Here is a 26,574-nt window from a genome sequence, read left to right on the forward strand (position 1 = left end):
ACATTTATACATATTGTTTTCTTTGGCCTGAATGGTCCAGACCTTTCTCATGATTAGTTGTTTCTTATCCTATACTTTTATTTTAAATATAACTTCTTCAGTGAGGCCTACTCTGACCACTATTGAAATAATCACCATATGTGCCATGAGTTTATTCTATCTGTAACAGGTAGATTTATCATTCTTTTTTAGGTCATTAGTATTTATTAACAATATATTAATGGGCCATGGGATCCTAAAAGCACCGTGTCTTCTCACCAGCCATATAAAATTTAAAACTAATTGCTAATAAGGTGGTTCTTGGATAACTACTGCTCTATAAATGCTAGGTTTTTGTCTTTATGCACAGTAGTAGATATAAAAATATTTCAGTTCCTATTTATTAAAAGTCCAGAAAGTTACCATTTTTAAATTCTGTGAGGTCAGACAAAATTATAATGAAAATAATCCATTTAAGAGGCGCCTGGGTGGCTCAGTCAATTAAGCGTCCGACTTCAGCTCAGGTCATGATCTCAAGGTTCATGGGTTTGAGCCCTGCATCGGGCTCTGTGCTGACAGCTCAGAGCCTGGAGCCTGTTTCAGATTCTGTGTCTCCCTCTCTCTCTGCCCTTCCTCTGCTCACACTCTGTCTCTCAAAAATAAATAAACATTAAAAAAAATTTAAAAAATAAATAAAAGAAAATAATCCATTTAAAAGTTTTCACTACTTTGGTGCTCTCCATCTACAAAATATGCCAAATTTAACCATGGTTCAATTTGCTCTCCATGTCTGAAAATCACATTATGATAGCCAACTTAAAGTCTCATGACTATTACTAATAAAAGATAGTTTTGAACCATAATAATGTCTCTTCTGGTAGCCAATAAAACGAAGGAATGGTGAAATAGGAAGGAGAGTGAGAAAGAAAGAAGGGACGGGGGAGGGATTGATACTCTTGAGGAAAATGGGCAAAAAATTGTGGTCATGTGAAACAAGGTTCAAAGTGATATGTATATACTTGGTATGTATATGCTCTAAAGTAAAATTGTAAGAGCTATGAACCACAAAAGCATTAAAGGCAGAAACTGAGTGTAGATCATTTTTTAAGGAAGAAAAAAGAAGGGTTAGGAAAGAGATGTTTGGAGTGGTTTCTCCAGTGGGTCTATTGGCTTATGACTGCTTTTGTTTGCTTTTTAGATGAGGGAAAAAAAAAAAAAAAAAGACAACCTTCAGGTAGGTAACAGAGATGGATTTGGGCTGGTATAAACACACCATTTAAAAAAATTTTTTTTCTTTAATGTTTTTATTTATTTTTGCAACAGAGAGAGACAGAGCATGAGCAGGGGAGGGGCAGAGAAGAGAGGGAGACACAGAATTGGAAGCAGGATCCAGGCTCTGAGCTGTCAGCACAGAGCCTGATGCGGGGCTCGAACCCACAGACTGTGAGATCATGACCTGAGCCGAAGTCGGACGCTTAACCGACTGAGCCACCCAGGCGCCCCTAAGCACACCATTTTTAAATCACATATTACTAACTGGCAGGAGTCTCAGTGCATTTTGTCATGTCAATGATACTCATTATCTTCAACTATACAACTGGGTATGTATTTGCCTGATTAACATTTCACAAGTGGATAAAATATATACAACATCAAATAACATATCATGGTTGCCTTGAATTGCTAAAGCACTGTGGGAAAAATATCACCAATCTGTTCAAATATAGAATCTGGCCCTTTAAGTGAGGAGAAACATGGAATTCCAGACTCATTTATTAGGTGCACAAGTCTGTTAGACGAGCGAGAACCATGTACTGTTGTTAACACCAGTGCCCCTTACTTACTAACTTTATTTGAGGCTGCATAAAGTGCAATTTCTTCAACTGCTTTCCAGATATTTTTATTATATGTATTACATATATATATATAATAGCTGGGCTATTACAATTATTTTATTTAACAGGCAGTAAACAGCACTGAAAACATTAAGTACATCTAAGAGCTGTGCTCACTACCCATTTTGATTATAGGAAGTTAATTATTTCTGAAGGCAGTGCCATTGGAACTACTCTTAAAAGCGTTCAGGTGGAAACTTCTTTAATATTTTCCCATCCTGGGAGAACTACTAGCTCCTGTCACTATATTCATAGAGCATTCTGACCCTCTCTTAGGACATTTCTTTCACTATATTAAAATTATCCATTATATTGGTATCTGTCATCACTCCCACTCATTTCCTCACCCCTCCCCCACTGGAACAATAACATAAGAAACCACGTCTTACCTGTTTTTGTATTTCTAGTTCCTGATTAAAGACGTTCCAAAAGAATGATTGTAGAATGGATTGAATGCATAACTTCTTGAAACCTTTTAAAGCCAATTTAGGTAGCATAATTTACCAGAAAGATTACTGTCAAAACACCTGGGTTTTAATTCTAGCTTTACCAAATTCAATCCATGAGCTTGGGCAAGCCACTTAATGTCTACGTTTCTCACTTCATTTACAAAACCGTGGACATAACTTGTTATGCTTTCTTCTTAAAGAGGACAGGATAAATGAACTAACCCCTAATGAACTATTATGAGATCTTCTGAATAAGGGCAACATAAAATTCTAAATTCCTCCTCCCTTTCATTTCTGCTTTATTTTCCTCAGCATATAATTATCTACCAAGGGGGAATTTAAAAGTTCCTTTGAGAAGAAATCATGAAACCAGAAATCAAAAGATCTCCAACAAAAGTTTTAGATTGTATAATTTAAAAAAATCAAATTATTCAAAACAGGATAAATGGTGACTACAGGTGGATTTTTCATCTCTCAAAAAGGCTCTGAGTTCAGAGAGAGTTTACAGACACAATTATTTTACATACAATTATGAGCATCCAAATATAAAATGAATCCATAAACATTTTCCTTCTGGAGAATACACAGCTTGCTAAAAACTAAATGGGGAAAATAAATAAAAATAAAAGATTTTAAGAATATAAAAAGTCTTCCTAATAGAACATAGTCCCATTTATTTTAGCTAAATTAAAAAAAATCTCCCTTGTAAAGTACATTGTGTTTAATTATTTTTGTTACATATGATTAACATCATCCTTACTTGGATACCATCATTCACCTTTCCGCTCAGACAAGACTCAAAAATTCAAGTGTCCCCTAGAAGCTAAGTTCAAAATGACATTTCAGTATTAAAAGAGGCTCCCCGATTACCCATCTGTCCTCACAAGTGTGTTCAAGTACATAAAAAAAGAAACATGATATTGTCAATACGCCCAAGTTCTGAAGCACTATCATGCTGATCTGATCACGGTGTAGGTTTCTGCCTTAAGCTTGGCAGGAAACGTTTGATTTCTTTCTGCTTACTGAAGCCATTTTATCAGCATTGGCAGTATAAAATAACAAAATGGGGGCAGACAGCCCAATAGTTTAGGCCTTAAGCTTTTGTTTTTTTTTATTTTTTTTAACGTTTATTTATTTTTGAGACAGAGAGAGACAGAGCATGAACGGGGGAGGGGCAGAGAGAGAGGGAGACACAGAATCGGAAGCAGGCTCCAGGCTCTGAGCCATCAGCCCAGAGCCTGACGCGGGGCTCGAACTCACAGACTGGGAGATCGTGACCTGAGCTGAAGTCGGACGCTTAACCGACTGAGCCACCCAGGCGCCCCTAGGCCTTAAGCTTTTGTAACAGATCTGAGAGGTAAGATACGAGGAAAGACCTTTTAAGGTCATTTACTGATAGATAAAAATGTCATTGTTAAGTTTCAATCTGACGACCAAATCACTTAGATACAGGCGTTAACCCTAAAATCGCTTACTTCTTTTAACCTAATTTTGTATCTCACTGCCCATTTTGAAATTTTCTTTTCTGAAAACTGTGGCTAGGAACCTAATAAACTAAAGCTATCACTACATAAAAGTTTCAGGTTGGTTTGCATCAAAGAGAATGTTTTAGTACTGATGTATTATAACAAGGCCCTGTGCTGCAAGTGGCCACTGACAGTTAAGAACTGGCACTGCCTGGGCACCTGGGCGGCTCAGCTGGTTAGGTGTTCGACTCTTGATTTCGGCTCAGGTCACGATCTCATGGAATTCAGCCACACATGAGGCTCTGCACTGACATTGCGGAGTCTGCTTGGGATTCTGTCTTTGCCCCCTCCCTGCCCACACTCTCCCTTTCTCTCAAAATAAATAAATGAATGAATGAATGAATAAATAAGCAAGCAAGCATTAAAACAACAAACAAACAAACAAACAAACAAACACAACAACACAAAACCAAACCCTGGCACTGCCCAAAAGTAACACTGGTGTCCTAGAAGAATATTTCTTCTTCACAAGGTAATTTTTTTAATCTTAAAGTTTTTATATTAACTATATATGCTATATTAGTATATAACATTGACTATTAGCTGCTAATTGCTTGTCTGGTACTGGCTATAAGTGGTATATTATATTGATTCTATCTTTGAGATGTGGTTTTATACATTTGTTAAAGGTAATTAAGAGAGCCCTTGAGCAGTAATACTACTGTGCAAAGCAATGGCTAAGAACAGGAATACTCTTCCATGACACGTGATCTAAAAAAGGCTATTGTTTAAGTATAAGGACCTCTAATTCTATCCAAAATGTAAACACAAACAAAATTTGGTTTATCTTGAATGATAAATTGTAATTCCTTACAAATTCTCCTGAGTATTGGTATAGAGATTTAATTCTCCAATAAAAGGATATGACTGGATATAAAATCAATGGACAGTCTAAAGATTTCTCTGTCAAAATTTTAAACTCACTACAGTCAAGCCAAAATTATCTGCATTTGGATAGTCTATGAATCATAAGCATTCTAAAGAACTGTTAGATAATAATACTGAATACCTCTTAATATTATAAAAACAAAATCACAAAAGGCATTAATAATTTGGTTTAAAGCTTTTTTTAAAGTTTATTTTGAGAGAGAGGGAGAGAGAAAGTGCATGTGTGTGAGTGCGGGAGGGACAGAGAGAGAATCCCAACTAGGCTCTTCTGTAATGTCAGCGTGAGCCTGATTCAGTGGGGCTCAAACTCACAAACCATGAGATCATGACTTGAGTCAAAATCAAGAGTCAGATGCTTAACTGACTAAGCCACCCAGGCGCCCCTAAAACTTCTGATATATTTGTTTTTATAGTAAGAAAATAGTCTAATAATATGAGCCAAGATGGTGAACTACAGCTTTTTTTTTTTTTTACTTTGCATACAACTTAATGTTTAAACATAGATTATCTAAAACAATAAATCATAGAGTCTTATATATTTCTTTATGGAACCATTAAAATTGTATTACAAATGTATTATGAAATCTAATAGTCTTATAAAACTTTTTCTCATATCCATTGAATTGACAAATATTCATTTTTCATCTACAAAAACTAGTGTGCTTAATGTAATAGGTATTCTCTTTCCTTAGCATCTACATGTCCAGAAAGCTTAATTTTGTATACACATTTATTAAAAAATATGTATAAATATGTATAAATGTAAATGACAATAAAATAACCTTCTATTTAAAGTATGTTTTAGAGTAGATAATAGATTCAGCTCAAACTATCAACACTAAAATAGTATGTAATAATTACTGTCTGTAACAATAAGACTGAGTGATTGAAAGTAATACAATCTAAACAATGTTAACACTTAAGTCTTTAAATATGGCATGATGATCTTTTTTGTTTTCTATGGAATATATGATGGACAGGGATAAAATGGGGGACTCATATATATAGGAACATTTCTTTTTTTTTTTTAAGGAAAAAACTACTTAAAAATTAACAATTAATAATATAACATTATAGTTACTAACTCAACAAATAACAAACAAGAAAACCAACTTCAATTCTATAACATGGCCATTTAATGATAGTAGGAGATGATAGAAGGGAATTCCAGAAAAAGATTAGAGAAAGAAAGGAATGAGAAATAAGGAAGAAGAGAGAGAAACAGAGAGTGAGGGAAGGAGAGAGAGGAATGGGGGAAAGGGAGGAGAAACAGAAAGATGATAAATAAGAGAAAGAAAAGAAAGAAAAATTTCTTTTAAATCTAACATTCACTTATTAAAGTGTTCACTATGTCTTCTTGAAAAAGACTCTTCCAGCTTGCCATTGACATTTAACTATAATTTTCTATTATTATTCAGCTCTAAAACAGGAGACTGACTGAAAAGTTGATGGATTAACAAAATGCTGCTCTTCTTGGCACCAAGGTTCACGCTATATCAATATCTCAAGTTGTAGTATAGTTTTAAAATAAAGGGAAATATTTTTACCTACAAGAAGAAGGTAAAAATATTTCCCTTTATTTTAAAACTATACTACATTATACTATATAGTGTATATATATATACACACATATATATATACACACACATATAGTCTGCCTTCTGTTTTTTTGACCCATGCATAAATAATATATGTATTAGAAAAGTAACCTTATGTAACCAGAAATAAATTGATTATATTGATGATATGAAAGCAAAGGTACTTTTTCAAAAAAGTAGTCCTTATTCCATAAGTAAAACAGAAGTACCAAAACAGCCACTTAACTAACTAAACCATTGCAGAATCACTCCATCAGAGTGATTTTATTGCTTTTCCTTGATTTCTCAAGATAAACAGTACACTTGCTGAGGGGCACATTTTTCCTTCTCAATATAAGAGTTCTGAATTCTGTAAAACATTTGGTTCAGATAATCAAGTGGCTAAGTTTCACAATAAGACTTTTTTCATAGGCTTTAACTAAGACAGCTGTGCCCTGATTATCTGATTAAATTAAAAAGTTAAACATCTTAGCTTTTTAATCTATTATCAATTAGAATGTTTTATTAGAATATATTTAAGCAATATTTACATTTACTTTGCACAGCCCCAAGATTTAAGACAATAAAATGCTTCACCTATAAAATATTTTTCATGTTTAGATTATCATAATTGTCAATATTGCTTGAGAAATAGAGAACAAAGATAATCAGCAAAAACAAAAGTTCATTTCATAAATAAGCCAAGCTTGAAATTCAACACAAAAATAAATTTTCATGTAAAAATTAATTTTTTCTGCTTTCATTTTACACGTTTGGGATTTGTAATCATTTTCTTTAAAAAGTGATTATATAGGACGCATAATTATCTAATGCTGTTTGTAACAGCAAAACCACTTTTCATTAGTTTTTATGTACTAAGTATCTTATAACCTAAAACAGTATTTGATAACTGCAAGTCATAAAATTAGTTGGTAATGAAATTGACTTAGGGGGTTGTGATTCCGATTAAAATAAGAAATAGAATAGAAAACAGTGTAGTAGGGGCACCTGGCTGGCTCAGTTGGGAGAGGGTGGGACTCTTGATCTCAGGGTTGTGAGTTCAAGTCCCAGTTTGGGTGTAGAGATTACTTAAAAAAATAAAATTAAATCTTAAAAAAAAAGAAATAAAGAAACAAAATAGAGTGCAGTAAAAGTAATGTTGCTTTCTGAAACTTTGTTTCAATAGTGTCCATGTGCTTATTTCACCTTGCTTTAAAATGCATTTTTGGGGCTCCTGGGTGGCTCAGTTGGTTAAGCATCCGACTCTTGGTTTTGATTCAGGTCTTGATCTCACAGTTTATGCATTTGAACCCTGCACGGGCTCGGCTGACAGCACGGAGCTTGGAATTCTCTCTCTCCCTCTCTCTCTCTGCCTCTCCCCTGCTCTCTCATGCTCTCTCTCTCAAAAAAAATTTATTTTTAATATAAAATTCCATGATAAAGTAAATAAATTATATTATTGCTATAATAACAATATTGGAAAGGAAATGATTTACTATAGGAGTCTTGGCTGTCTTAGTAATGTTTTCTGCATAATTTTAAAGGATTTATATATTAATATAGTTACTGTTCCTGTTGGTTCCCTGCCTCCACTTTGCATACTTATATTCTTTTCTGTTTTTTTTAAATGTTTATTTAATTTTGAGAGAAAGAGAGGGGGCCACCCAGGCGCCCCTGCATATATGTATTCTAATTATGGTCACAATTATCAGATTTCCAAGTCAGGTAAATATGATTTCATAAAAGAAACAATGAAATAAGGTTAAAGCTCAAAAGTTTCCCATTAATATATTCTTACCTGTTGGTAATCCTTTTCCTCTCAATCGGTCTCGAATAGCCTGGCTTCGATCAGGCTTTTGTTCACTGTTACGGGAAAGTTGATCCGTCTGTACACAGATAATCAAAAATCAAGTTTGACAAAACAACCTGCCTTTTGTTTTCATGGTAATTGTCTACAGAATGACATTAGTTGGACAATTTTTGGAGTAAAACATTAACTAAAGACACTCAACACTTACTATTGTTAATTTGTATTCCTTCAACAGGATTTATGTAGCTCAGTTCTGGCCAATTACTCTTCAGGAAATGAAAGGCAAGGCAGAGTTATAGAAGAAAGCCAAACTGAAGTAGTTAAAATGAGTTCCATCTGAAAACAGTAAACTTGAAGAGTTTTTTTTTTTCCTGATAATTACATTACTCTCTCAAGTTAGATTATAATTTTAAAATCATATTAATTCTGGTACAATAAATTTTCTCCTGATTTAACTATGCATTGACGGTAATGACTTAAATTATTTTCAAAAATAATTTATCAGATTTTTCCTGCCAGAAATTACATTTGAGAAATGCTTTAGACTAAATGACATATTGAGGGATGACAATTAAATTTAAATCAATGCTCTTTTAAATCTCCTTTATAATAAAATGTTTAAGTAGTCTTAAGCTTTAATAACTTTACCTAAGGGTACTCCTTTGAAATAAAGCATGTTATTTTTTTCCTCCCTGGCTCCTTGAAGCTCGGTTGCCATCATGAATGACACAGTTAGCTATCCGGACTGGGAAGTTCATAACCAACCGAGTACTTGAGCGGAAACAAATGGTTATTGATGTTCTTCATCCCCAAAAGGTGATAGTACCTAAGAAATTTGGGAAAAACTACCCAAAATGTACAAGACGACACCAGACACCATCTTTGTATTTGGATTCAGAACTCATTCGGGTGGTGGTAAGACAACTGGCTTTGGCATGATTTAGGATTCCTTGGATTATGCAAAGAAAAGTGAACCCAAACAAAGAGATGGCCTGTTTGAGAAGACAAAGACCTCAAGAAAACAGTGAAAGGAACACAAGAACAGAATGAAGAAAGTCAAGACGACAGTGCAAAAGCCAATTACTGGTGTTGACAAAAAGAAATGAAGTATCTAGCAGTGAGCAGGAGACTGGACAACAGAAGGAATAAAAAGATTCTGCAGTGACTGTGGTGATTGTGCAGATTTCTCATGAGAAGATTAATAAAGTAAGAACTTTAAAAAATTGATAAAATAAAATAAAGCCTATCATAGGGGAGATGGGTGGGCAGATGGGTGAAATAGGTAAAGGGGATTAAGAGTACACTTATCATGATGAGCAACTGAGCACTGAGTAATGATGTATAGAATTGTTGAATCACTATATTGTATACCTGAAACTAATATAACACTGTATGTTAACTATACTGGAATTAAAATAAAAAAAAAATAAATTAAAAATGTATTGGTGGGAAAAAAAGCACATTACCTTTAAAAAATAAATAAAAGTGTATCAACTTAGATCAAATTCCACATGATTAGGGATGAAAAATTAGAACACTAGGTTTATTTAGATGATCAATTAGAGTAAAAACTCCAAGAAAAAGGAGAGATAATGATGAAGAGAAATTATTTAAATCTGGCACCAGGGGAATGCATACATACTTGTTTACACACATACAAACACACATATTTTAATACTGCTCCATTAGTGAAATCTGTTTGCATATGGATTATAAATCCAGGGGCACCTGGATGGCTCAGTCCGTTAAGCATCTGACTTCAGCTCAGGTCATGATCTCATGGTTCATGACTTCAAGCCCGGGTCAGGCTCTGTGCTGACAGCTCAGAGCCTGGAGCCTGCTTTAGGTTCTGTGTCTCCCTCTCTCTCTCTCTGCCCCTCCCTTGCTCTCTCTCTCTCTCTCTCTCTCTCAAAAATAAGTAAACATTAAAAAACAAAACAGAACAAAACGGTAGCTGTTGGGAGTTCTGTCCAGTGATACTAGCAAGAGCAATGGAACGATGACTGGAACGTTATTTCTTCTTAGTAGAAATTTGCCTCTGGAAAGGCAGGCTCCCTATATATGAACTCTAATTGACCCTTCTATTCTTCTCTCCTACTAACCAATCCCACAACACTCCCCAAACAGACTTAATACTGTTCCTCAAACATACCCTGTTCTTTCCTACTTCACAGCATTTATCTAGGTTTACTTCCCTCTGCCTAGATTACTTTCTATCTAGACTTTTGGATCTAGTTCAAAGTGCTATTTTTCAATGCAGTCATAATTTGTATCCTTTCCCCTCAAACCTTCAAAATGCTTTTAAAATTCTTCCTGTGTTGCTTTCCATACCGTTCTCTGCATTTTATAATTAAGCAAATGGTCTTTAAGAGCTCTTAGAAGGTAGAACAAACATTTTATTCAAATTTATATATATCTGCAGTATCTAGCACGTTTCATATGTAGATGAGCAATATATAGTTACTGCAATAAACTGACCTAAATACTAAATGTAAAGAGATAGACATCTTTTATCTAACATGGGCAACTATTAGAAGGATAATAGAATTTCATGGAGGAATATTTCTTCATGGAAAGGGGAAGAAAAAGTATTTTCAACAATTTTACTGTATCAAAAAAATAGCAAGACAAGTCTTAGAGGAGGTGTGGTATAACAGAAAGATCCCTGGACTAATAGGAAACATATACCCCATAAGCTGTGTGAATCTCAATTTCCTTCTTTATAAAGTGAGTTAGTACAGATCAATATTTCTCAAAGGGAGCTTTACAGAACATTAGTATTATGGGAAAAATCTATAAAAAAAAAAAAAAGACACAAATAAGTTTGGGAAATGTTTCACCTACATGTAGGCATATCATTCTTGAAAGTAATACAGTCTAGTGTATTAAAGGTTCTGAGAAGTTTTGCAGTGAAAATATATTCTAATTTCTCTTAAATATTAGATTTTCCTCGAAATTATTTGATCACAAAGGAATTTTTATTAATCTAATTAAAAAATGGTTATTTATTTATTTTGAGAGCGAGAGAGAGAGACAGCACAAGTTGGGGAGGGACAGAGAGAGAAGGAGGAGAGAATTCCAAGCAGGTTCCACACTGTCAGTGCAGAGTCCGATGTGGAGCTCAGTGCCACTAATCCTAAGATCAAGACCTAGCCAATATCAAGAGTCAGATGCTTAACTGACTGAGCCACGCAGGCATCCCCACACAGGAATTTTTAAAAACAAAACTATATTTGAAAATATTTGGGAAACTTTAGTCTGGATAGAGGGCTTTCATAGATTTTTAGTAGTTTTACCTTTGTTTGTTTGTTTTTTTAAGTCACATGCAGGAATATAAACAAATAAATCAATTAAAATTGGAGGCAGCTCTAGTTAAGGAGGGGAAATCAGCAGCCAAGAATCGCATTCACTCAGCCTCTACTACCTGTATTCCTTTCAGTACAGAAGTACCAAGGCTGCATGGGGTACAGTTTACAAACCATTTGCCCGGAAGAATCTATGAGCCTGTTTCTTGTTAACTGGCAAACTGCATGGAATTTGGATATACTCCTGCCAGCCATACAACATCCTGGTTAAGATGACAGAGCTGAACTCCTAGGGACGAAGTAAGAAGCCATCAAGAACACTGTGTGACAGTAGCAAATTGTGGTCCACACGAAGGAGAAGGACTTCACTTGAAAGGGTAAGAGCAGATGAAGTTTGGATCTAAACAGATATCAGAAACCAAGGGAAACTAGGCAAATGGGATAGAATGTAGCTCAAGAAACGCAGAGGTGGGACGATAAATACCGTGTGTGTTATTTTGGGGATTCTTCACATCTGAGACAAGAGAGAGAATGGGAGAGTCCAGGTCTTGGGGCAATCTAGCAGAGATACAAGCATGTATCACCCCTGCCCATCAGATGACAGTGTCCCCAGAGGGTGGAGAGGATTTCAGGAATAGCCTTGTCCAGACAAGTAAGCGGCCAAGAAAGAGGTTACAGAGCAACAGGAAGTGCGTTATTAATGTGAAAACCCATTTTGTATGTCAGTGCATTTTTCATAATAGACAGAACCACTTGCTGAGGATGTAAGAAAGGACGAAGAGCAGATGATTTCAGCTCTAACATGCTGTGACTCTATAGTACTTGTTGGAATACAGTTCTAAAAAAAAAAGACTAATTCTTATGAAATCTAGGAGACTAAGTCATTGACTGGGCTTCTAAATTTTAAGTGCCATCTCAAATAAACCATTGACATTAGAACAAGAAATTTACTCTCCTGTCCTCATCTTCATTGAGAAAATGCTACCAATAGTATCTTTAAAGAAAATCCTGTGATACTCTGCTAAATTTTAAAATATGACTATCTGCATCAGTCGGAACTGTGGCTTACCCCAGAAAGATTTCCCAGAACCAGTTTGACCAACTGTTTCACGTAGGAAAATGAAGGTGCACAGTTGCTATTCCTAATGTGGGCGCTGCAAGCATCCAGGACAGTCCGGACAGAAACTCGAGCATATATAACATCTTCGCACATTCCAAGCAGTATGCTGTTGAGGTGATCTCCAAGCTTGATAGGCTAATGTAAAGAAAGAAAAGGCACTTTCAGAAGTGTGGGTAAATCTTATCTAACAAACAAGCCATTTCAGGAGTCATAGGAACCACACCAAACACATTTCAAATACTCGGAAGAAATGAGCTCCTTATCTAGCAGTATGTACATTTTAGTGTATTTTATCTTTTCATAATCCAAAAAATTAGCAGAAGATGGTTAACACACATCTCCCAAGACAGGAAGTATTACAGAAAAACAGTTTTTTTGGGGTAGGGGGGCTAGGGGGGTAGGGTATAATAAAGAAATGGAATTCCTAGGTCATTCAAATATTTTGGTAAGCAGTTATGTGAGTGTGTGTGTACACTTTGGGTGAATAAATGATTTCCTAACAATTGATAAAATGTAACATATTCATTATATATTAAATATAATTTGATACTCTCATGATAACTTAGATTTCAAATACTGCAATGACTCAAGTCATTTGAATATCAGTTCTCATTATGCTGGTGAATCAGAGAAACTGGAATGTAAGATTTTTTAATTAGTTGACATGATTTGTAGAACATTATATCCACATATCCAATAAGCATACAAAAAATGCAAATTAAAACTACAAAAAGAAGCCACTACATGACTAAACTGAATGGGTAAAAAGAAGACTGATAATATTGATAAGGAGAAAAGCACTGTTGGTGGGAGTTTAAACTGGTACATCCACTTTGGTTGAAACATGCTTTCCCTGTGACCCTTCCTTTCCGCTTCTCATCCGTTTGTATATTATGTCATCCTTTAGATCTCACCTTAGATGCAGTGTCCTTTAATAAACACATCCTAACCCTCTAAATCTAGTTAAAGGCTCTGACTCTGGTGTTCCATGGCACCCTCCAGTTCCCTACCACAGCATTCACGCATTGTTATAACTGGTTATTTAATGCCTGGACTCATGGATATACTCCACAGGCACGGGCCATTCTATTCCTAGTATCTAGTACAGTGTCTGACACAAGACGGGGCTTCAACTTTTGAAATGATATTGAATACTTGCAAAATGACTATGATTTCTGATAGCAAAATACTAGTGAAAGTTTATATACTTCTTCTCCAATTTATACATTATTGATACTGACTTAATTTTCAGTTATCTGAAGAGTATAAAGTGTTAGTCACAGGCTGTGATCACATTTTGCACGTATGTTAGGTTGTATATGATACCAATATATCCAGTAATAATTTAACTTTTTCACTTCTATTTATCAAGTTGAAACTGAGGGTTTTTCATGATACAAAATGAGACTGAACCAAGTTGAAGACATCATCCATCTTTCACGGATCTTAGGATATCTGGATTTTAGAATAAAAGCCTAAAAAGCCTGTTACTTCTTAATTTAATTAAAACAAACCCTTACACCTAGTTATTTTTCTTTTCGACTTCTAAATGCCTAAAATAAAACCTAATTATGTATGTTATATCTTTGCTCTGATGAAATATAGTTATCTTTTTTTTTTTTTTTAAGTAGGCTTCATGCCCAGCATGGAGCCCAATGCAGACATCAGTGCAGGACTTGAACTCATGACCTTGGGATTAAGACCTGAGCTGAGATCAAAAGTCACATGCTAAATTCACTGAGCCACCTAGATAGTCTGAAATAAGTTATTTTTATAGTTTCAGTTACTATTTGTTATTATGTTTATATTGGGTCTTTAGGAATCAGTTATTTTAGAAAATAAGGACTAGAAACAGCGCAATGATCATTGGAGCCTAAGACTTCAGAAAGTGTTGCTTTAATAATGGTGTTTGCTGCCATAGGCTTAGCGGAGTATTGTCCCTTTTGAAGGGACAAGAAAAAAAAAAAGTAATGAAGCATATACTTTGAGATCTATTATTCCTATGCTTCTGCATCAAAAAAGGTTATCACTTTAGTTCAAGAATGAAATCATCAACATCTACAACCATTCTTATAAGTCATTAAATTCGAAGAAATTATGTGGACTTGCTGTAATTTTTGAAGAGGCCACTACATTTCACAGACTAAATTGTTGAAACCTGGGTAGCAACTGATATAATTCCAAGAACATTCTGAGAATAATAATGTCTTTAGAATTTTATTATTTCCTTCTGAGAGTATGACATTATTAATGGAACAGCATAGAAATGCTGGTATGCCTGATAATATGCTGTAGAACATATATAAATACAGGGAAGAACTTTCTAAAAAGGGTGAAGTTGTACAGATGTGACAATTTGACTTACTTGGCTCTGAGGCACTTCATGATCAGCTCCCCAATACAATGTCATTCCAAGAGAATAAATATGGATCTAGGAATAGAATTTTAAAAATCATATTGTGGTAAAATAAAATTTAAAACTTTAGCAAGTACTAAAAAAATTAGCAAGTACTATATATTCATGACTTTTTGTCCCAGATAAAGTATAACATATGATTTGAGAAATTAATCATTTCATACTTTGCATAAACGTATGTAAGAACTTAAAATAGAAAATAAGACTAGAAATGATCAGAACAAATTTCCCCCTTTATTTCCTAGCCTATCATCTGTCAATAATTTTATTAGTTCTTATTTATTTTAAAGTTTCTTTATGTAAACTCACACTAATACTGCATATTTTTTTTTTAATAAAAGGTGAAAGATTTATTAGATCTGAAGAGAAACCTGAGTATTCTTTCTTTTTAAAACTAAATAATCTCTATGACTAAGGTGGGGCTCAAATTCCTGAATCCAAGATCAAGAGTCACATGCTCTACAGACTGAGCCAGCCAGGCACCCCACAGATACATCTTTTAATTTTTCCCCTTTTATAAAATGTCAGAAACTTTAAAATTGCTCTGCACTTGCGTTTTTAATTTAACAAGAGATATAGGTGATGTCATTTTGTACATGCAGGTATTTCTCTTGACTTGGTTCTCAGAGATTATGAATAAAAAAGTAAATCATCTGTAATTTTGATACACATTGTTAAATTCTCCTACAAAGAAGTTGTAGTATTTTGCATTTCTACCAGCAACATATAAGAGATTTTTTTTCACAAAATTTTTTTTTGTCTATAGTATGTGCTACAAAGATCTAGATTTTTGCCAATCTGAAACGGGAAAAAAAATCTCACTGAAATTTTTTTTTTAATTGAAATTTTGATTAGCATTTTTCTTACTAAGAATGGATGGGGTGGTAGATGGAGGAAGACGTTGGGTGAAAAAAGATTTTACTTGCATTGTTTGTTTGCTCCTTAAAGATTAAAAAAATAACAACACATTTTTTTTGCTGATACAAGTGATCCAACAGGGAAAACTGGAAGTGCAGGAGACAGCAAGGTTGCTGGGATAGCACTGTTGAGTAAGTGGGAGAGGGTGGAAGGTACAGCACCAGGGAAGGAGTTGGCGGGACAGAGAAGCACAGGGTGGCTCAATTGTAGTAAGGAGGCAGAGAATGTGGGAATTTAGCTGAGTAATCTGGTAGTGAGATCCTGGGAAAAGTTTCTTCTGACTGCTTCTACTTCTTTCCTGTGAGACAGGAAGCGGGATGAAAGTGAGGACAGTTAATCCTATAAGTAATCATTTCCCATTTTTTCCTCCTGTGAAGAAATTCAGAGCTAAACTTTTAGCCCATCTCTATCAATACTGTGTAATCTTACTATGTGTATTTAAAAAAAATTTTTTTTAGCGTTTATTCATTTTTGAGAGACAGAGAGGGACACAGTGTGAGTAGTGGAGGGTCAGAGAGAGAGGGAGACACAGAATCCAAAGCAGGCTCCAGGCTCTGAGCTGTCAGCACAGAGCCCGACGTGGGGCTCAAAGCCGAGAACCATGAGATCATGACCTGAGCCGAAGTCGGGTGCTTAACTGACTGGGCCACCCAGGTGCCCCTTACTATGTGTATTTTTTTTCACCAATCTTATTCCAACATCATCTTATTTTCTTGTCTTTATTTTCACTTTGCTCTCATTTTCTCATTTTTATTTTTTAATTCTGGAAACTGTCAAATCCTCTTTAGAAATAGGTGGGGTATGCACAAACAAAACTGGCTCTTTATAACCTCACAGCACTTTAACCTACTCTAACTTTGCCTCCTAATTTATTCCAAATCACGATTAGAAAAGTTGTTCCTCTTTTCAAATATTTTCATAGCTCCCATCTTAAAAAAAAATCCCAATTTTTTATAATGATAAACAAGAGTCAGTCTGACTTGCCTCCACTTCCATTTTCTAGACAGATTTATAAGTTTTCCTCTGTAATACTCCTCTACCGATTACAACCTAAACACTTCAGCACTACGAAATAATTTTCTCTTGGCAAAATAAAACCTTCTCTCAATTTTTCTTGAGCAGTTCTTTCTACTAAGAATTTTTTTCCATCTGTCAATAAAATTCCTACATATTACTGATGGTCGAGAGATGTATGCCATATAAATTTTCCCAAACAGGATAAAGCATTCTCTCTTTCACGTACAGATATATTTCATTCGCATCTCTAATAAAAGAGTTAACTAATACTGCCTATAATATAATTAAGATGTGTCCATGTTTGTCTTCCTGGAGGAAGTGTTTTTTACATAGCTTAGTATATCTCTCAACTACTAACACAGAATTTGTACACAGTAGATATTCAATTCATGCCTGCTGGACTTAATTAAATGTACATTAAGTTTAAGATAGCATAGTGCAGGCTATTGGCATATTTCAGTTTCGGTTTCTTTTCAAAGAACCTCATATGTGAATCCCACATATATGAAAAATACTTCATGGCTTTAGCATAAAAAACTAGTTACATATTCAAATATATTTCTTTTAACACGTTAATATTGATTTGTGATTCTGAGATAGTGCTCTAAGATTCTTTATTATATTTACTTCTCAATATGCCAAATGAGTTACTATATATTAATTTTTATAAATGACTATATAAAGTTAGTAGCACAATTATTAAAATTAGGTTATAAAACTGTATACCTGCTGATCATCTATGTATATATTATAATGATTGATTTTATGTATCAACCTGACTGGACCACAGGATGCCTAGATAGTATTTTGGGAATTTTTGTGAGAGTTTTTTGGATAATATGAACACATAATTAAGTAGACTGAGTAAAGTAGATTGCTCTTCTATTGTGGGTAGGCCTCATCCAATCATCTGAAGGCTGAATAGAATAAAATGGTTTACCCGTTCCTGAGGAATAGAAAATATCTGTGAGACCGTCTTTGAACCAGGACATAAGCTTTAAAAAAAAATTTTTTTTTAATATTTATTTATTTTGAGTGACAGAGAGAGTGAGAGCAAGAAAGTGTACATGAGTGGGGGAGGGGCAGAGAGAGAGGGAGAGAGAGAATCCCAAGCAGGCTCTGGCTGTCAGCAGAGAGCCTGACATGGGGCTCGATCCCAGAAATCGTGAGATCATGACCTGAGTGGAAATCAAGAATTGGATGCTTAACCAACTGAGCCACCCAGGTGCCCAGCTTTTTTCTTGCCTTTGGACTTGAACATCAGCTCTTCTGGGTCTCAGGCCTGCTGGCTTTCAGACTGGAACTTACCATCAGTTACCCTAGTTTTCAGGCCTTTGGCATTGGAAAGGACAAGGATGGCTAGGCTTGGGAACTGGACTTAAGAAATTTAGGCAATTAAGTGGATATGTGAAAAGGGAAGAGTCAGAGATAAAGATACAAAGAAAACGTGCATGGACAGGAGGGCACTTGAGTGAGCTAGTTAATATAACTGATGGGGAACAAAAATGTGTTTTTATCTTTACAGTTAGCTATAATGGGCTGGAATGTAAACTCTATCAGTGGAAAGACTTTGTCCTATTCACTACTCTATCCCAGGACCTTGAATAACACTTGACATATAATAGAGATAGATAATATTTAGTGGGTGCTTACTCTGTGCTGAGTACTGTTCTAAGTACTATTTTATTTAACTTTTTAATAACACTATGAAGCAAGTAATATCATCGTCTCTTTATATATAAGTCACTTGAGGCATAGAACAGTAAGCAAGTTGCATGTGGTCACACATCTTTCAAGTGACAAAGCCAGAAATTTTACTTAGAACCCACATTTGATAAATATTTGTTGAAAAACAAAATGGGATAATAATGAAACAGTCATCACTGAGAAGGCTCAAAGAATACCCTCTACCTCTACATCCATTCTGTAAAGAGGAGCTGGAAAGTCTTCAAAGCTTTGGCTCACTGACCATAAGACACTGGGTAAGATACTACAGTCTGATATGCAGATCCCTCCCACCCAGTGATCTCTCTGAAGAAATAAGAACTGTTTTATATGTGCTACATAGCTCCTTTTAGCAAAACCCCTTGAGATTTTGTGGCTCTCTATTTAATAGCAATAAAGCATAAATATCTTTGGGTGAAAAAAAAAAAATCCTTAATTGTTTCTGCTCACTCAACAAATTCTGAGCATCTCCTAAGAGGCAGATATGGAGTGCAGCAATGGTTCTCCAACTTTATCACAGATCAGAATCATCTGCTAAAACACAGATAAGGGTCCTACCTCTGTGATCTCTGATTTAGTAGATTTGGTGTGGGGTCTGAAAACTTGCTTTTCTTTTTAAAAAAATTTTTTTAAAGAATGTTTTATTTATTTTTGAGCATGAGAGTGTGAGTGGGGGAGAGACAGAGAGGGAGAGGGGAACAGAAGATCTACAGCGGGCTCTGTGCTGATAGCAGCAAGACTGATGCGGGGCTCAAACTCACAAACTGTGAGAATATGACCTGAGCCGATGTCTGTTGCTCAACCAACTGAGCCACTCAGGTGTCTCTGAAAACTTGCTTTTCTAACAAGTTCCCATATGATGCTGATGCTGATGGCTGGGAGACAACACTTTGAGAACCACCAGCATAGAGCAGAGGCGATAATAATGAGTATTATAATAATGAGACAGGGTCCCTTCCATCTCAAACCTTCTATTTCAGTAACCAAGACAAGATAATGTGGTGTACAAGAGACTACAATTAGTGTAAGAGAAAACTTTAGATTTACAGGAAAAGTTAGCCAGACAATGAGGAGATGAGGCAAGAGCTGAGATGATGTGAAAGAGTATTCGAGGCTGGAGGAAAGGAATGTGCAAAGACTAAGAAGAAAGAAAGCACTTAGCACATCCAACACACTGAAGTAAATCCAGAATGGTTGAGGCATAAAGCTTGAGATAAAGACTGCTCAGAGAGAAGGCTGGTGCAGTGTACCCTCAAAGACCACGGTAAGGAGTCTAAAGTTTCTTCAAGTGAAATGCAGATCTAAATATTTTTTTAATGTTTATTTATTTTTGAGATGGAGACAGAGAGAGAGAGAGAGAGAGAGAGAGAGAGAGAGGCAGAAAGAAAGGGAGAGAGGATCCAAAGCGGGCTCTGCACTGACAGCAGAGAGCCCAACGTAGGGCTCGAACCCACGAACTGCAAGATCATGACCTGAGCCAAAGTTGGATGCCTAACCGACTGAGCCACTCAGGCGCCCCAAGAATCTGAATAATTTTAAGCAGCAAAGGGACAATATCAAATATGATTTTTCAAAAATGCACTGGCTAGTTTAAAGAATGAACTGGCCAGGGGCAAGACTGGAGGCAGGGAGATTATTAGAAAGTATTTGCAGCACTGGTCATTCATGATGGACCGGACAAAGTAGAGGCACTGAGGACTAATAGAAATAGATGGATGTGAGAGACACTGAAGAATTAGAATCAATAGGAATTAATCACTGACTAGATTTAGGGACGAGGGCCTGAAGTGAATGAAAAGTTAAGAATGACATCTTAAGAGTCTTTCTTGCAAAGTGGGGAAATGATGGCCTATTTATTTACAGGGAGCACACAAAAGAGGAGAAAGCTTCCAGTGTGTGAAAAGATATTTAGTTTCAGATCTAGTGAATCTGAGATGCCTGTGGGACATTCTGGTGAATATATCTAACATGTGGCTGTATATTTAAATTAAAGAGCTTTGTGTTAAAGATATATAAACTTGAGGGGTGCCTGGGTGGCTCGGTTGGTTGGGTGTTCAATATTGGCTCGGGTCATGATCTTGCGGTCTGTGGGTTCAAGACCTGCATCAGGTTCTATGCTGACAGCTCAGAGCCTGGAGCCTGCTTCAGATTCTGGGTCTCCCTCTCTCTCTGCCCCTCCCCTGCTCATGCTCTGTCTCTGAAAAAATGAATAAGCATTAAAAAAAAAAAAAAGATACATAAGTTTGGGAGCTAGCAGCAGATAGTCATGGATGTTTAGCCTTTAAAAAAGAGGAAACCAATTTGACAATAAATTTCATATAAAAAAATAAATAAAAATAAACAAGAATCTGATAAAAGCCAAGAGCCCTCTATCCAGAAAAATACATGTATTCATATTTTCTTGGCATATAATTAAAAAAATTTTAATGGCCTCCTGAATCCATTCCTTTGACTTTGAAGGGTATCATGGGTTAGGATCCCAATATATAAAACAATTGTAAAGATTTACTTGGTCATAACTCTTCTTTTCTTTCTGTACTTCCTGGGAGGGGGTACCTCCCCCCCGCCCCCAATTATTTTGAAATCTCAAATCAGCAGGTTGGCATTTTCTAGTTTTAAAATTAACCTGTTCCCCTCACCCATTACCTTCTACATCTCACCACACTTTAGATATTTGAGAAGTACATTCAGCTAGTTTCTGATATATACTACTATCTTAACCTATCTGACAACTTAGTTTACTCTAAGCTATTGTAGGGCTTGAAACATTAGTTTATATACACTACAGACCATGAGTATCTGGAGGAGACCCACTCATTATAGACTGGCCTCAGGAATCTGCTGAAATGGGATATTTCAGGGTCTATTTTGGTCTCCTGTGTCTCTCTTTCATGGTTTAAGTTTCCATCATAAGAATTATTCAAGTATATAAGACCCTATATACTAAAAGACTAATATGATGAAACTATATTACCTGACAAGAGTACCACATAATGCCATTAGCTCTGAATACATATTACCAGAGATTAGTTTATTAGCTAGTGGAACATGGTATATTGAGGTGATGATACTTTATTTATTTTTTTTTTCAGAGAATTTTTTTTTTATTTAATATATGAAATCTATTGTCAAATTGGTTTCCATACAACACCCAGTGCTCATCCCAAAAGGTGCCCTCCTCAATACCCATCACCCACCCTCCCCTCCCTCCCACCCCCCATCAACCCTCAGTTTGTTCTCAGTTTTTAACAGTCTCTTATGCTTTGGCTCTCTCCCACTCTAACCTCTTTTTTTTTTTTTTTTTTTCTTCCCCTCCCCCATGGGTTTCTGTTAAGTTTCTCAGGATCCACATAAGAGTGAAACCATATGGTATCTGTCTTTCTCTGTATGGCTTATTTCACTTAGCAGAGGTGATGATACTTTAAAAAGAACTAAATTTAGGGGCGCTTGGGTGGCTCAGTCGGTTGAGCGTCCGACTTCAGCTCAGGTCATGATCTCACACTCCGTGAGTTGGAGCCCCGCGCCGGGCTCTGTGCTGACAGGTCAGAGCCTGGAGCCCGCTTCCGATTCTGTGTCTCCCTCTGTCTCTGCCCCTCCCCCGCTCATGCTCTGTCTCTCTCTGCCTCAAAAATAAATAAAAACAGTAAAAAAAAAAAAATAAATAAAAAAAAATAAAAAGAACTAAATTTGTATAGAGCTCTGTACCTATCACAACCATAGCATTTGACTCTTTAAAAAAATTGTGGTACAAAATATAACATTAAATTTACCATTTTAATCATTTTTAAGTGTACAGTTCAGCAGTGTTAGCATATTCACTTTGTTGTATACCAGATCTCTCAAAGTTTTTTATCTTGCAAAACTGAAACTCTGTATATACTAAACATAAATTCCTCCTTCAGCCACTCACCAGCCTTGGGTAACTACATTTCTACTTTCTGTTTCTAAGGTTTGACTAGTTTATATATGTAACATGAGTATAATCAGAGAGTATTTGTCTTTTTGTGATTGGCTTATTTGTTTAGCATAATGTCCAAAGGGTCACCCATGTTGCAGCATGTGACAGGATTTCCTTCTTTTTAAAAGCTGCATAATACTCCATTGGATGTATATGCCACATTTTTTTTTTTTTTTAATGTTCATCTTTGAGAGAGAGACAGAGCGTGAGTGGTGGAGGGAAAGAGACAGGGGGAGACATGGAATCTGAAGCAGGCTCCAGGCTCTGAGCTGTCAGCAGAATCCGATGTGGGTCTTGAACTCATGAACCACAAGATCATGACCTGAATCGAAGACGGATGCTTAAACGACTGAGTTACCCCTGCCACATTTACCCGTGCCACATTTTCTTTATCCATTCATCCATCAATGGACATTTGAGTTGCTTCAACTTGGGTATTAAGAATACAGCTGCAATAAACATGGATATGCAAATATCTCTTCAAGATCTTGCTTTGAATTCTTTTGGATATGTACCTAGAGGTGAGATTATTGGATTACACAGTAATCACACAGGAAACTCTGTACTATTTTCCATATTGGTTGCATCATTTTACATTTCTAAAAACAGTGCACAAAGCTTCCAATTTCTCTGCATCCTTGATTAACACTATTTTCTGTTCTTTTGATAGTTGCCATCTTAGTAGGTGTGAGGTAGACATCTCCACAACCCCAGTATTTAAAGTTTTCAATCTAATTGTGTTACTGCATATTGGACTCTGGTACTAGACAGTCCTGGAGTTTCTTCTTTAGTGATCTGCATAGTGCCTGTCATATAATAAGTATACTTATCAAATTTATGGGTGAATGAATAAACAAAGGAGAAGGAGGGGAGAAAGGATGCATTAATAAGATTTAATATGGAGTAAGTATAGTATAATGGGGGTAAAGATATTCAGTCTTTTTTTTTTTAAGATTTAATTAATTAATTTTTAATGTTTATTTATTTTGAGAGAGAGAGTAAGAACACGTGCATGGGCAGGGGGAGGGGCAGAGACAGAGAAGAGAGAGAATTCCAAGCAAGTTCTGTGCTGTCAGTGCAGAGCTCAATGCTGGCTCAATCCCACAAACTGTGAGATCATGACCTGAGCTGAAATCAAGATTTGGATGCTTAACCTACTGAGCCATCCAGGCACTCCTAAAGACTTTATTTTTAAGTAATCTCTACCAAATGTGGGGCTCGATCAAAAGTCACACAGTCCACCAACTGAGCCAGCCAGGCGCCCCTGGTCTTTTTTGACAAGTTCAGTTGAAGCTTCTGCTAAGGTTAGAGAAGCAAATTTCCAGTATTGTTCTTATAAAGATGACCCTTGATTTTCAAGAAGAACAGAGATGATAGGGGCCACAATTCCTGATATTTAGATTACAAATTAGTGGCAATAAACACTTAAACTAAGATTCCTTTAGTTTATCAGGGATATAGTACAAATCCCTGGAGTATATCAATATTCTTGAAGACAAATCACAACAAGAATTTGTCTCAGGTTCCAATCCCATCAAATTGATTTCAAAAGAACTGCCAAATTAAGCACAGCATGTACCATGCAAGCAGGAAGTGAACAATTACCAGTAAGACAGAAAAGCCAGAGGATCAAAAATCTTAGTGTGACCTGTATAAACCTGTCGAGTTTTTAAAGAGGCATGTTATCTTGAAAAGTAAAACTTTAAGGCAAATAAATGAAAGTGCCTATTTATAGAGCTGGTAGTTGAGGTAAATTTTTTCATACAGCTGTACATATACAGTTTACAAAACAAGTTCCATTGAATGAAGAAAACATTTTTATGCATCAAGATCTTACCAAATACTCATTGTTATTCACAATACTGTGCTAGGCATCGAGTATTATTTAAAAAAATATTGATATATACTATCAATAGCAAGAATGTATTGCATACTAGTTAATGACATATCCTTAACTCATAAAAGTTGTGAAATGCAGTTACCGTCCTCTTTTTCAGTACACCCCTGCCCCATTAAAATCATAATACTAGAATAGTGCTTTTTAATTTTAATTTTCACACCACAATGTGAAATTAGTAAGTTTCCATGAATTTATTGGCCATTAGTGGTCAAATAAATGTAATTCCTTTTGCTCCACTCCCCAAAAAGAATACTAGAATATAAGACTACTCCTCTGATCTTTGCTTTATACTTATATTGCAAACAGGAATGGGATCAAAAAACTTGTCTTTGATTTTCTTCATACTTAGAATTGCACTGGAGCTTTTAAGGCATGAGATGAGGTAAACAGAAGTTCCCATTAGATTCACAAATAAATCAACTTTACTTTACCACAGTAATGGCAACAATACCACACCCATCCCATCTCAGCTCTGGCTCCTAAAACTTAGTCTAGTTAAGAGGCAGGCTTCAATCACTTTCTCAACCATGTGCTCTAACAATTTAACCTAAACACAAGGCAGTTTACTTGTTTGGGTATCCTGACATCACAGGGCAAAATGGGAAAGCCTTATGCAAATTAGAAAGGCACTTGTGCACCTAAAAGTTTTACTAAGCACTTTTTTCTTCTATTGTGGATTTTAAATTTTTTTTTTTCAACGTTTTTTTATTTATTTTTGGGACAGAGAGAGACAGAGCATGAACGGGGGAGGGGCAGAGAGAGAGGGAGACACAGAATCGGAAACAGGCTCCAGGCTCCGAGCTGTCAGCACAGAGCCTGACGCGGGGCTCGAACCCAAGGACCGCGAGATCGTGACCTGGCTGAAGTCGGACGCTTAACCGACTGCGCCACCCAGGCGCCCCACTTCTATTGTGGATTTTAAATGCCTTCCAGAAAGAATTCATAAACCACTGTGCAAAACTTTTCATAATTTGAAAAAACCCTATTATAATTCAGTAGAAGTTTTCAAAACTAAGACATCCATGGCTTTACTCTATTGCAGAGGTCACCAGATCCACTTGAGAGACTGATAAAGTTATGGACACCCTTCTCTGAACATGCTCAAACATGCAAAACTTAGTTTGCCATTTCACTGGTTTGTAGATATCCTGGAGTTCAATTAAGATCTAGAGATATCAAGTGTTAAATAATTTGCACACACACTATGCCTATTTCCAATGTTCTAATTACCTTCTATCTTTTAAAAGTTTATTATTAAATGAACCACACATACAGAATGTACAGAATGAATGCATGCTATTTAAATAATAACAGTAAATAACTATATATGTGCTATCCAGCTTAATAAAACACTACCAGTACATTTGAATACTCTCATGATCTATAACAATGACCAACACTCCCAAAATTCTTAAGCAGTTCATGGAGTAGATAAACTGGGTAGATAAACCTGGATTTTCTACCAATTCTATTTAGTCTTCTTTTAGAAACACAATGGCTCAAATCAAGATGCCTTCTTCTAGCTTAATCAATACACATGTATGCACGCACACACACATACACAAATACACACGCTTTCTCCTCCTCTTTCCTTCTCTCTCTCCCTCTCTGAAAAGGGAAACGTTCACTGACAGTGATAGGATGGAAGGATAAATTAGTACAATTCCTTTTACATGGAAATTAGGCAATGTATATCAAAATTTTAAATGCACAAACTTTTTGGGGCGCCTGGGTGGCTCAGTCGGTTGAGCGGCCGACTTCAGCTCAGGTCATGATCTAGCGGCTTGTGAGCTCAAGCCCCGCGTCGGGCTCTGTGCTGACAGCTCGCAGCCTGGAGCCTGTTTCGGATTCTGTCTCCCTCTCTGTCTGCCCCTAACCCACTCGCATTCTGTCTCTCTCTCAAAAATAAATAAACATTAAAAAAAAATGCACAAACTTTTAGGTTTTACTACCAGGAAATTATTATGTTAGTTTTTACACTTATGTGGAATAATGTAAGGGAAATAATATTCATACCCAGTTCTTAATTCTCCAGAGTTCCATATCTAAATTATCGCAACCTGCTATATAATATATATATATATATATATA

At 35.9% G+C, this 26,574-nt stretch overlaps 1 protein-coding gene across 7 annotated transcripts in view; it reads right to left on the bottom strand.

Moving 5' to 3' along the window:
* Positions 1-26,574, bottom strand: part of PTPN13 (protein tyrosine phosphatase non-receptor type 13) — a 227,101-nt gene that overhangs the window by 110,797 nt on the left and 89,730 nt on the right. For all 7 annotated transcript variants that reach the window (XM_042935987.1, XM_042935989.1, XM_042935988.1 and 4 more), the window contains exons 4-6: positions 14,915-14,980; positions 12,499-12,684; positions 8,113-8,200 (exon numbers count right to left, since the gene is read on the bottom strand). In XM_042935987.1, coding sequence (XP_042791921.1) covers positions 8,113-8,200; positions 12,499-12,684; positions 14,915-14,980 — 340 coding nt within the window. The remainder of the gene's footprint in view (positions 1-8,112; positions 8,201-12,498; positions 12,685-14,914; positions 14,981-26,574) is intronic.

The sequence above is a fragment of the Panthera leo genome, chromosome B1, assembly GCF_018350215.1.
Source record: "Panthera leo isolate Ple1 chromosome B1, P.leo_Ple1_pat1.1, whole genome shotgun sequence".
Classification (NCBI taxonomy): Eukaryota; Metazoa; Chordata; class Mammalia; order Carnivora; family Felidae; genus Panthera; species Panthera leo.